We start from the raw sequence: 12,525 nt of genomic DNA, 5'->3' as shown, positions 1-12,525 counted from the left end.
TCTCGAACACAGGCATACGAGTGGTATAAATCATTCAAAGAGGATCGTGAAGTGATCAAAGATTTGCCTCGTTCTGGACGTCCATCAACATCAAATACCGAAATCAAAGAAAATTGTGCTGAAAGATCGTCGTATGACTGAAAGGCATTTCGCTCGTGACTTAAACATCTTAAATGGATCCGTTCACCACATTCTACCTGATATATTGGGCATGAGACGCGTTGCAGCTCGACTTGTACTGAAACATCTTGATTTTTTGCAAAAAGAATACCGAAAGAACGTGTGTGAAGAAATGATTTTTGGAAACGACTCTACATTTATGAAACGCATCATAACAGGTGATGAAACATGGGTTTATGAGTATGACGTCGGTTAAAATCGTCAAAAATCGAGCGAATGGCGTTTCGAAAACGAGCCAAAACTCAAAAAACCACGCAAAAGTCGCTCGATAGTTAAAGTTATGCTCACTGTTTTTTTCGACTACCGCGGTGTTGTTCATTACGAATTTTTGCTAGAGGGTCATACCATCAATAATGAATATTACCTCGGCGTTATGCGGCATTTGCGTGAGTCCATCCGTAAGAAAGGACCAGATTTGTGGAAAACCATCAATTGGATTCTGCACCACGACAATGTTCCATCGCACACGGCTCTTGTTGTGCGCGATTTTTTGACCAAACACGGCACCACTGTCATCGCTCAGGCACCATATTCGCCAGATCTGACGCCGTGGGACTTTTTCCTGTTCCCGAAACTCAACTTCCCCCTTCAGTTCAACTCTTGAATTTAACTTGAATTAGAAAAAATCATTTGAACATCTGCATGATATTTTATTTCGCAATGAATTAATTTGAATTATAAATTAACTCTTTATTTAATTAATGATAATAGTCACATTTTACCATATATGGAGTATTTTGAGCTTTTATTGAGTAGAATGTGATCGGATAATGTATTTAGAAAGCAAAGGTTAAAAATTGTTTACAATATATGTGATTAGATTTCTTTTCTCAACACAAAAAAATTTACTATTGATCAAGCATTTTAAAATAAAAATTAGAAAGAAATTATTTCTTTAAACTATCTTGAAAATAATCACATTTTTAAGTTCTAAAAATACAGTTTTGCAATAAGACGAAAAATTATAAATGGCTGGCCTTATGGACTGGAAACGCTAATTTTCATTAGTTGTTTAGTGCCACGATTTTCTGGAGAATGTGTTTTTATATAATATATATCAAAAGTGAAAGTTAATTAAAACGCCAGTTGCACTCACGGTTCTTCAGTCCTCTTCTAGATATTGCAAACAGAAATTTTGGCGACGTTCCTGCTATTTTTTGGATGCTTTCCATTTTTTTTTGCCACATATTTGATTATTTTTGTTCTCCAAAGTTTGCGCTTCTGTCCTTCTCCACATTGCTTCTTTCTTATGTTTTACCCACAAAAAAACACATTTCTGAATATTCTTCACCTTTTTTCAAAAGTGAACTCCAGCTTCTAGTCGTCTGACCTTTGACACCATACGCAGCATGCCTGTTTTGCACTTTCTGCAGAAATCAGATCTTTCTTGCACCTTTTGAATACCTTCAAGAAACCGAAGAAATTAAAACTCTTATCGATTGAATGAGTAAGAAAAAGTTTTTCTAACAAAATATATTCCGGATCACCTGAGCAGAGACTCTGAAATTTAAACTGATTGTTTATTTAAGTTTTAGGAATGTTTTTTTAGGAATATTTGATCGGAATTTATAAATTTAAGTGAAAAGGAAAATAGTATTCATTAAAATATTTTTGCGAGAAAGAAAATAAATGGTCTTATAAAATATTTGGAAAATATTTTAATAGATTTTCTTATTCTCCAGTAATTATTGCATTGGAATTGGATCAGAAAAAACTATTTCAACAAATGCTTTAGGAGAATTTATAAGCAGAATGACATGAAAAAAATGATTTCTAAAGAAACCTTTATTTATTCATTTATTATAAAGCCGACAATCATGATGAATCTCATCTGTTGAATAAATATGATTATTATTCGTTTGTATAGGATCGTTCGTGTAGAAAATGAATGTGCACCTGTAGTCTCAATTAAATTTCCTTGTCATTATTGTAGCAGTACCTGAAAATCATGGACGTACTTCAGGAAAATTTGTAACAAATGCGCAACAAATAACAAAACGCCTGGATAAATGTGATTATTTGATTTGAAAAATTGTTAATCGTTGACGTTGTAGAGAATATGGTGATAAATCGGAATTTGGATGTGTGAAATGTGACGTAAACTTACAACCAAACCACTTTTTTCATAATTTCATAATAGCACCCCTAGGGACACTAATGAAATAAAAATATGCGGATAATGAAGAAGAATTTATACCTGTTAAATGAAACAGTTTTTTATTTTTTCCCACATAAAAATGTGCATCTTTTATACTTTTAGTACAGTTTGTGTATCTGTAACCAGATTACCATTTTCGTCCTTACAGGATAATGCACCAAGCTTAAAGCGTTGAGTCAGAAGGTTGACTTTTTGATAAAAATTACGAGCATCATTCCTGTTTCTACATACCTCGATTTCTTCTCGCTCACGTCTTATCTGATCTCGTTTCTTCCATCTGAATAGGCATCTCTTCACCTTTCTCATCTCCCAATATTGTTCACACTTGGTTCGGGTAAAGAGTCCACTTTCTTTGCAGCAATGTTTGGCGACAATCCTCATCGTATCATTGGTTTCGTCATTGGGGAGGTAGGAAACCAAGGCTATCTTCCGCAGTTGTGTGTAGGAAGTGAGAAATATGTCACCATTGTCTACCGAAATTATGGAGATAGGAGTGTTGTTTGTTTAATCGGCTAAAGAATTGAGCAGCGAAAACTTCCTCTGTCTCTCATGATCGCAACTTACCGATGTCAAGTTTTTTCTGTGCAAGGAAGCGTACTTTATTGGTGGTACTAAGCTATATGCAGACCTTAGCTGCTACGATGTACCTGAAGAAGTCGATATTTAGACCACAGAATAAACGTACTTTCAACACACTTAAAGCGTGTCTTGATCGGACACGATAGCCATGTTGCTTTATAAATGTCTTGGTGTAGAAATCTGGTGTTACATACCACGCTTTGCATCGCAGCAATTAGCTTCAGACCGTTTTCTCTCTTCCGACCTTTGCGTTGAAATCCCCTAGAACAATTTCAGCGTCGTGGGCGGAACTGGGGTCATATATTTCCTCGCGTCTCACGTGGATGGTATATTTAGACAAGTCATCCTTTTCTTCTGACAGCGTGTGAGGGTAAATTAGGGGAAAGTTGAAAAATGTTCCTTCGATACGGATTGTAGCAAGCCTCACGTTTTGCTTGATTCAGAATCAATAGAGATTATAATATAATAATTAATAAAACGCAATTGCATTTTACCCGTCAAATAATTGGAAATAATTTGAAAATTTTTACTATATTACTGAAATCTTCATCGGAAACATTATTAATAGTTTCCATAAAATTTTCAATATTTTCATGCTGATGCACTTCATCCTCTGAGCTTAATACACTTGAACTAGTGTTTCAAGTGAAGGAAGTGGAAAAGTCAGTTTCATTGTCGCTCGATGATCCTCTTAAAATCTGCAATTTTCATTTATTTACTACAGAATTTTTTAAGTTAAGTTTTAAAGTAAATAATTACATTTAATAATTCAGACATTTCATAGGAATTTTTATATTTTATTTTTTTTATTTTTTTAAATGTAAGTTTTTTCAATTATTCTTTTAGCGCCAAAATTATTCGCAAAAAATAAAACCAAATTTTGTAATCAAACACAGCTGACGTATATGATGCGTTGCCATAATGTGTCAAACCTTCGTTGTTCTTCAACCGATTTTGTTGAAATTTGAAATATAAATAAACTAAATATTTATAAAATAACTAGCTGACCCGGCGAACGTTGTTTCCCCTTGCAATTAATTTTGCTGGCGTTCGTTGCCTTGCTCTTGACTTTCATTAGCACGTGTAATTGTATCCTGGTTTCTTACATCTTCATTGTTTTCTGCCGATCTATTTAACCGACGGTTCTGGAGTAATTGTGAATTCCGAGTCCGTCGACCAATATTTCCTCCTCGTCCACGAAGACGTGGCATTGTTTTTTGTACGATATTTATATCTTTATATATATAATTCTTCTTTTTTGTGTGTTGAATTTTTGAATTTCGCTGGATTTACCAGGAATACCACCACATAACTTAAGATTAAAAATTGGCTCACCTATAATTATGCTGCGGAATTTAAATGCACTTAAGCTATGCAGTTTTACAATTCATTTTAGATTTTAAAGTTTTTAAACAAATCAAAGTAAGCATGAATAAATTTTAAATTTTTAATATAAATGTATATGGATAGCAAAAAATAAAAAATTGATTGAAAAGACATTATCCAGTGGGCCAAATTGTGAATCTAAACCTTCCTTGAATCCACTTGAACACACTCAAAAAATTTCATCAAAATCGGTTCAGCCGTTTAGGAGGGGTTCACGGTCAACACACGTACAGAAGAATTATATATATAAGATAAAGTGATATATTATCACTTGTTGAATTTGTTGTTGAAATAAATAAGGTATTTTAAGGGTCATATTTTGCACAATTATTTAGTAACTTTTGGGGCCTAAAACATTATAAAACATAGAGGGCGCAAGACAAATTTTTGTTTTTTGTTAAGTCTTGTCATTTGGCTGTTAGTAGGAAAAATTTTATGAAAAAACTCGAACATCTTTTTTGGGTATCGCAGATCGAAGAGAAAATGGCCATTGAAAATTGCTGACTTTTTGTGCCATTTCACTTATAAAATTGTGTTGGTAATTAAAATTGAAACATTTTTTACACATAACGAATAACAATATCCTAAGCTTTAAAAAAAGATCATTTTTGAATAAGTATTGAAAGAGTTATAAGGGTTTAAAGTTGAGCCAATTTTTGCAAAATCGCAACATTGCTAAAATTGCATAAAACTGCAAATAACTTAAGAACTAACACAGCGGAACACGCCCATTTTTTCATAAAGTTATGAATTATGTACTTAATAAATGTATATTGTTCAATAAGAGTTAAAAGTTTTTTTTAACGATAATGAACGATTTTTTATGAAAATTTTGTATGGGGAGTGTGATAGTGGGCGGAATATCATAAAAAAATTGGGACATATAGATTATAATGTAAATTTTTGGACACCAAAATTCAACTTTCTACCTATCATAGTTTTTAGGAAAATAAATGCTCCATTTTCAACCTAAAGTTTGGAGTAGTTCCGGTAGACTGATTGGCCTCAAATCAGATTTAAGAAAGACCATCTCAAAACCTGTATTTTAGGAAAATTTCATATAAATATCTCTACTAGATGAAAAATGGTAAATTTCTGTTTTGCCACACTGTGCTCCATTTTTATTTTGTGTTTATTTAGAATTAAATTACTTTCATTGGCTTTGCCCAAAGATATAAGTGAAGTTGGTGAAGAACTAGGAAATACGATAAATGCAAATAAATGAGTAAAATAGGTAAAGGTGATAGAAGAACTTGAACTAACAAAAAGAAAGTTAGATCTATAAATGTCTCTATCGTCTTATTATTGTCTAAAGCATCTCAGAAAAACTCAGATCTTATCTCCTTATCAAATTCAGAAACAAATTTCAACATTGATAAGTTAAACTTTCATGAGAATAAAAAGAATCGTTGCTAACGCTTTAAGAAAACATTCAATAGCCATTATAGATTTTATGGATGTTAATAGATGTTAGCACCAGGAGCAGCGAACTTGAATCAGAAGCTGATAAATTTTTGGACAACTATTAACCACTCAACGTGCAAAATAAATTGTAAAATTATGTTTGATTGTTATTGATATTAAAATGTTTTAAATAAATGTTTTAATAAAAACAAATATTTCACAAATGGCGGCGATCAGCTGTGCACACTTTAGGTTATGTTTACATCCTAGCGTAAATAGTTTCCTGCATAAAGTTCCTTATTCCCTTTTATATTAGATGAGAAGTAAAATTATTAAAATGAAAAACATGAATAAATTATTTAGTATATTTATTTCTTTGTATTTTGAAAGAATTGTAGATCAAAAGTTTTAATAATATTTTAATTAATTTTCTGCTGACCAAATCTATTGAAAACATTTTACCAAATTCTACATTTTTCTTCTTTCTTATTCATGTTACTACCCAGAGGACACTCATAAACCTTAGAGAAATCTTCCATATTACTTAGTGTACCCAAAACTCTATATTTGTCAATAGTGTGTCTGTTGGTTAGTTCCTCCCAATAGTGTTTTTCGTTATACGATGCACAATACAATTGTGCAAATCCTACAAAGAACAGTTGTTCTGGTGATAAATTTAGACCAGGCATGTCTTCATCTTTAAATGTTGTCATCAGATCACCTTCCTTATTCAATTCCTTCATATATTTGCGGTAAGAATTAAGTGCGGCACGAAGTCCACCATTATCTGCTATATTCTCATTTTTGCTTAGATATCCGTTAATTTTGCGATTTATTTCTGGTATCAAGTAGTCATTAAAATGTTGTTCATAACAATCTGTTCGATTATTGAATACTTCTTCAGTTTCTTCCGTCCACCAATTGCGTCTATCACCATTGCTATCGTAGTTTGCGCCCGTTGAAACGAAACCGTGTGTAAATTCATGTCCCACAAAACTACCTAACGTACCGAATTTCAAAGAATTCGGCCAGGATTTATGATAAACTGGAGGATGTAAAATACCAGCCATTATATATATAGACTTGTCGATATGATAGTAAAAAGCATTGACTTGCATGCCTATCATAAATATAAGAGGCTTTGTTTCATTATGAATGTCTTCATTATGTAGACCAAGATATCGGTTCATAAATGTTCTAAATTTCTTTAAGTTTAAATTGTTTTGTTCATAATTGTCTGGATCAAAATTTAGGTTATTTATTTCGCGAATGAGACGTTCAGACAAACCTGGGTCCACGAATTTTCCAATTTGTGATTGCATTGTGGATTCTTTTAATAAAGCTTCAGTGCGTGTTTTTTCATCTAACCATTCTGCTTGTTCTATTTGTTGGCGTACACTTTTCTGTATTTCTTTAACTAATTTCGTAACTTCAGTTTTTATTCCCTCATTAAAATATTTCTAAAAATGAATGTATGTATATTATCTGTTATAGAATTATTTTATAACATATGCAAAATCAGTGACGCTTACCTCTAAATAAAATTTATCGATCAAAAATCGAAAAGTATACTGTATATCAATGAGACAGTACTCCTTTTGAAATTCCTTCTTTTTAAGTTTAGCGTCCATTCCGTATAAAAATTGGAGTGCTAAATAATTCGCTGCAGCTTCTTTGTGTTCATTGCAGACGGTGTTCAACTTATTATAAAGAGAAGAAAAATGATAATAGTTTGTAACGGATTCATTGAATTTTTGACCCATCCAAGCTATATCAAAGTAATCTCTCCAAAATGGTTCTACATCTACTTCAGCAGACTCTTCAAATTCATCCATTGGTTTTAATATTGCTCGCCAAAAATCAAAGATTTCATCTACGATTTGTGATATCTTCCCCTCTTCTACTCCATATACACTTAAGTAGTGTCGAATACTCTTTTCATTACTTATGTAACTTTGCGTCGTATTTGAAGCTATATTATCACTGTTAACTACATAATCAAAACCTAAATCTTGTTTTTTGAAATAGGGTGGAAATGGATATAATGAACGGATATCTTCCTTAATTAATCCATCAACATCGTAGTTGGTAAGATGAGCACTCATATTAAGCCAACTAAAATTGGTTGATTGCCATGTTTCATCAATAGCTGGAAAACCCCCAATCGATTTGATAACATCAATATATACTTGCGACATTGTTGTTGGGTATAAATCTGCTGATAAGCACGACTGATAAAACTGCTGGGCTAGTTTAAACTCATTAGCATATTCGTTTGTTAAGTTTTCAACAGAATCATTTAATATCTTTTCTACGGCATCGTTTAATTTATACTTAATATCTCTACCATTGCTTCGTTTGTGTTCCGTGTACCGTTCTTCAATAACATTTTTCCAATTTCCGCAAGCATACTCATAAAAATCATCACACGGATTCACACTTTCATTCATAAATGTTTTCATTAACTTTGCATATTCAATTCGGTACTGTAAATCTGTATTTTCTGGCACATTTATAGACACGTCATTCTCGATTACGTTGTTTGATCTCACAAAATCAATTGAGTCCGTCGGTTTCGAGATAACCCACATTACCTGGACTAAGAGCAGTAATACAAGCATGTGATAAATTATTGATTTCACGGCTTTGCGAATGATACTTTTGATACTAAAGTAATCTAGACACAGAGCAACGTAGTTTATAGAATCATCTAACACAATTAAGAGTCAAATTCTAACTAATTGAAATCAAATCAAAATCAGCTTTCACGAACTTTATGCTTTCACTTTGAAGATCTTGAACGAGTACTTATCTGTGCAAGGGTAAATCAATCAAAGATCATTAAGTTCATTATCTTTGCAAGTATTAGTTTCTATTTTAGTGTTGTGTCTACAAATTGGCACAAATATTTTATGGATGAGTCAATCAATTCATCCACTTATCAGTTTACTAATCCAGAATTATGTAGAACTGAACTTGACTTGTGCTAAAACTAATCACAAGTTAATTAAAAAGATTAATTTCGAGTTGTTGAGCAGAATTCTCGCCGGAGAGCAAGATAGTCTTGTGTTTAACAATTTGCGCTTAGAATCAAAATATTGTCCTGATGCCGGAGGGATTGAAGTATTAAACCATTTCATAGCAGTACTATATATATATATATATATATATATATATATATATCAAAATCTGCCAAAATAGAAAAAAATTAATTTGTGTTTTAATTTTGGTTGGTGTTCAATGCATTTAATTTCATTCATTTTAGAATTTTCTCTAAAATCCAAATTTCTATTTACAAGTTCAACTCCATTATATTTGTTTTGTATAAAAGTAAACAGCACTGCATTATTTTGTAAGTTTTCTAAAAAATTTTCTAAAATTTTAACGAAATTGAAATTTCGCAAAAATTTAGCGAATCTTAAATTCTTATAATTTTTTAAATTTTTTATTAAAAAATTTATTATTTTCTAATTTTTTTAAAGCTTAGGATATTGTCATTATTTGTATATATAAAAAATGTTCAATTTTTCTAACAGTAAGATTTTGAAAGTGAAAATGTGCAAAAAAGTACTATATTTTTATGGCTTTTTTCACTTCCATCTGCGACACCCCAAAAAAGTATCCAAGTTTTTCCCTAATATTTTTTCTACAACAGAAAAACGTTAATAGATCACAAAACTTTGTTCTTCATACTCTATCTATTTCTATTTCAGATCTCAGAAATTACTGAAAAATTATGCCAAATATGACTTTCAATGAACCTCAGATATTTGAACAAAAATTTCAATATGTAATATTATAATGGCATTTATTATACAGTAGCGCTCATGGAAACCATATCACCTATCAAATATCACATTTTTATCAAATTTTCCATCAAAAATTTAAAACTATTTTTGTGAAATACATAAATGTTTATTTGACTTTTGTATGTATTTCCCATCATTTTATAGAATTTTTGATATTTGACTTGAACTTCTAATTTTTTGAAAATATAAGGAAATATATGTACATACATATCCCTTTTTCTGAATACTTAAAAAATCTGCTTCCACTAGGAAAATAATTTTTTTCTTATTGTTGTCTATTTTAGATACTTTAACAATTTAATGTTGTATTCACAAAACATAAAAATAATAAAAAATAAAAAAAATTAATATTTGGTAGAACCATCTCTAGCCTTATGTACCGCATTAATCTGAGATGGCATGGAGTTTACAAGACTTTGAAAATTTTTCAAGGGAATTTCGTCATGCCAAACTTTTTCTATAGCTTTATTGAGTTCTCTGCATTTCGTCTTCATTTGGTTGATTTTTTTTCCAATTTTCAATTCTCAATCGGATTAAAGTCTGGACTTTTATCTGGTCAAAAGCACTTGAATTCCTTCTTTTTGAATGAAATTCTTCACCTTAAATAAAAAAAATTATTTTCTTTTACAAAAATGTTTCTTCAATAAAACTTTACTGTTTTTACATAAAAATCTTATCGGTTTTGCGCGGTGCCAAGGAACGAAATCCTCTTGAAAAAGTGAAAAATTTTAAAAAGACAAATGGTCTTCCATTGATGGTATTAAATACTGTTTTAAGATGTTAAAATATTTTTCAGCGTTAACCGTACCATCTGCAAAATGTAACTCCTCTAGTCCGAAATATGAAAAATAGGCCCAAACAATTTATGAATGTGAATGCTTCTTTAAAACGTTCGTTGCTTCTTCGGTGAATGAACCGGACCCCAACAGACTTGAACAGGTTAAATTTGTTTTCATCTGACCAAATAATCTGTTTTAGTTCAATTCTGATGGGGTTTAGTCCATTTTTTGTCATCTTATTTTATCTTATGACTGAGAAATGGTGTTTTCGCAGGTTGTCTAGCAAACAAGCCGATATAACGGAATCACTGTTGAACGGTTTCAACATTTATTTCACCTCCAGTTGCATTTCTTAACTCACTCCGCTACTCAAATGAACTGACAAACGGACATTCAAAACAGTAGGTTTGCATGGGTCTCAGAGAGATAGACGTTTAAGTAAACGATCCCCTTTACAATTTGACTTTGTTTTAGGGCCGGTTTCCGGCAGTAATTATAATTTAAAATTTTGCTAGTGATGTGGTTTCTAAAACAATAAATTCTGAATTTAATAATATAGATAATACATATAATATATTACATATATTAAATATTTGGGAGTACTAATGACGTCGAACATGAATTTTGCAAATCACACTCGACAAAAACTTTCCGACTCAAAAGTGGCACTAAATAGTACCTGGAAACAGCTTTTTAGTAGAAGAAGTGTGTGTCATAGCACGATATATAAAATGTTCGTAGCAACTGTCAGATCGATTATGTGTTACGCAGCTCAAGTTTGGGGTTATCTACATTCCGATATTGCTGAAAAATTACTGCGGTTTTATATAAAGAAAATTTTTCAAATTACATCAAAATACACCATCCTATGCAATTCATCTCGAATCGGGGCTGCCAATATTATATACATGTTGACTATATCAATAAAGTAATGAAAATGCCAAATCACCAGCTGCCCAAAATCGTTGTAAAACACCTACTCCAATTCAGATTGCAGTTCTTTGCTCAATGCAATGCACTTGCTGAGGAATACAGCAGTTCCCCTTATCCTACTGAAACAGCTTTGTGACGTCAATGGCAAACACAAATACTCCAAAATATTGACCTCAGCTCGAGAACCCAATTTGAAAACCAAGCACGTGTAAGCAGTACAAGAAATATATATAAGTTGTTGGAGTATAATCTAAACAATCAAAATTATTTCAACGAAAAGTTTGACACCGCGACGATATCATTAATATTCAAGGCACGGACAGAACTGATTCAAGGCAAGGACAGCTGAACTAAACCATACGTACAAACAACTAATACTTACTGCACCCTATGCAATGTGTATGAAAAGGAAGACATCATTCATCTCATGGGGCGCTGCGCTATCCTGTGTGAAATTAGATGGTTCCACTGGGGCAAAATCATATTTACTACATCTGAATGCTATGCTTTTTATGGGAAAGTTTACAATACAGACGTGAAGTCTGTCAATCCTGACAATCCTGATGGATTGTAGCGAGTGATTTCGAAATGTAATTATTAACTTGTATTATGTATATCTGTTATTAGTATTAATATACTTTCTTCTTTTGTTTTTATTATTATTTTTATATAAATTATGTATCTAATTCTCATATCCTTTTTTCGGGTTTTCTGAATTTTAAATTTCTTCATGATTATAGCATTATATTAGTTATTATAATCACGTATATTATTGCACTATGTTCGAATCGCATTTAAATTTTAATTAACACAGACAACTTAATAGTTATTGTCTGAACAGATATAACAGATTATATAACAGATTAATAAAAAATAAATGAAGTTATTAATTAATTATCTTTATTTAAGTTCTGAAAGTTTAAGAACAACATCCTCAAATATGCAAAAACAAAAAGTGATTGTTCATTTCTGGATGGATTTACACAAAATTAAAATCAATTTGAATCAATTTGAAGTAATATAATTATTATCATCATATGCGCATTTATATTCTCTTTGGTTCATATATTCTCACTCATACCGCTCTGAAAATTTAAGTGAAAAATTGATTCTGAAGCAAGTCTACTATTAGACCCGCAGTGTGATCAAAAAATTTTTTTCTGATTCACACTCTATGTATTAAATACTCATTGATTGAACTGATACAATTTTAAAGACAATTATTTTGGTACAATTATATTAAACTCGTACACCGTCGAACTTTTGTTATGATCACCTTTAGCAGGTATATGGGTCT

General features: G+C 31.4%; 1 protein-coding gene across 1 annotated transcript; it reads right to left on the bottom strand.

Annotated features, from left to right (window-relative positions):
- Positions 1–6,129: 6,129 nt before the first annotated feature.
- On the bottom strand, positions 6,130–8,426 carry LOC119684691 (neprilysin-4-like). The gene is made up of 2 exons (XM_038098790.1): positions 7,240–8,426; positions 6,130–7,167 (listed from the first exon to the last, which is right to left on the bottom strand). The coding sequence occupies exons 1-2, from the start codon at positions 8,326–8,328 to the stop codon at positions 6,166–6,168; spliced, it is 2,091 nt and encodes a 696-aa protein (XP_037954718.1). The 5' UTR covers positions 8,329–8,426; the 3' UTR covers positions 6,130–6,165.
- Positions 8,427–12,525: the final 4,099 nt, after the last annotated feature.

Source organism: Teleopsis dalmanni, chromosome 2, assembly GCF_002237135.1.
Source record: "Teleopsis dalmanni isolate 2A chromosome 2, ASM223713v2, whole genome shotgun sequence".
Lineage (NCBI taxonomy): Eukaryota > Metazoa > Arthropoda > Insecta > Diptera > Diopsidae > Teleopsis > Teleopsis dalmanni.
Note: the sequence above shows the minus strand (reverse complement) of the source record. Positions and strands in the feature narration are given on the sequence as shown.

Bases quoted from the DNA above. Each gene is read 5' to 3' on its own strand.
- LOC119684691 (XM_038098790.1), bottom strand. From the start codon at position 8,328: ATGCTTGTATTACTGCTCTTAGTCCAGGTAATGTGGGTTATCTCGAAA. The intron at 7,168-7,239 runs GTAAGCGTCACT...ATTCATTTTTAG, and splicing joins TCGATAAATTTTATTTAGAG to AAATATTTTAATGAGGGAAT.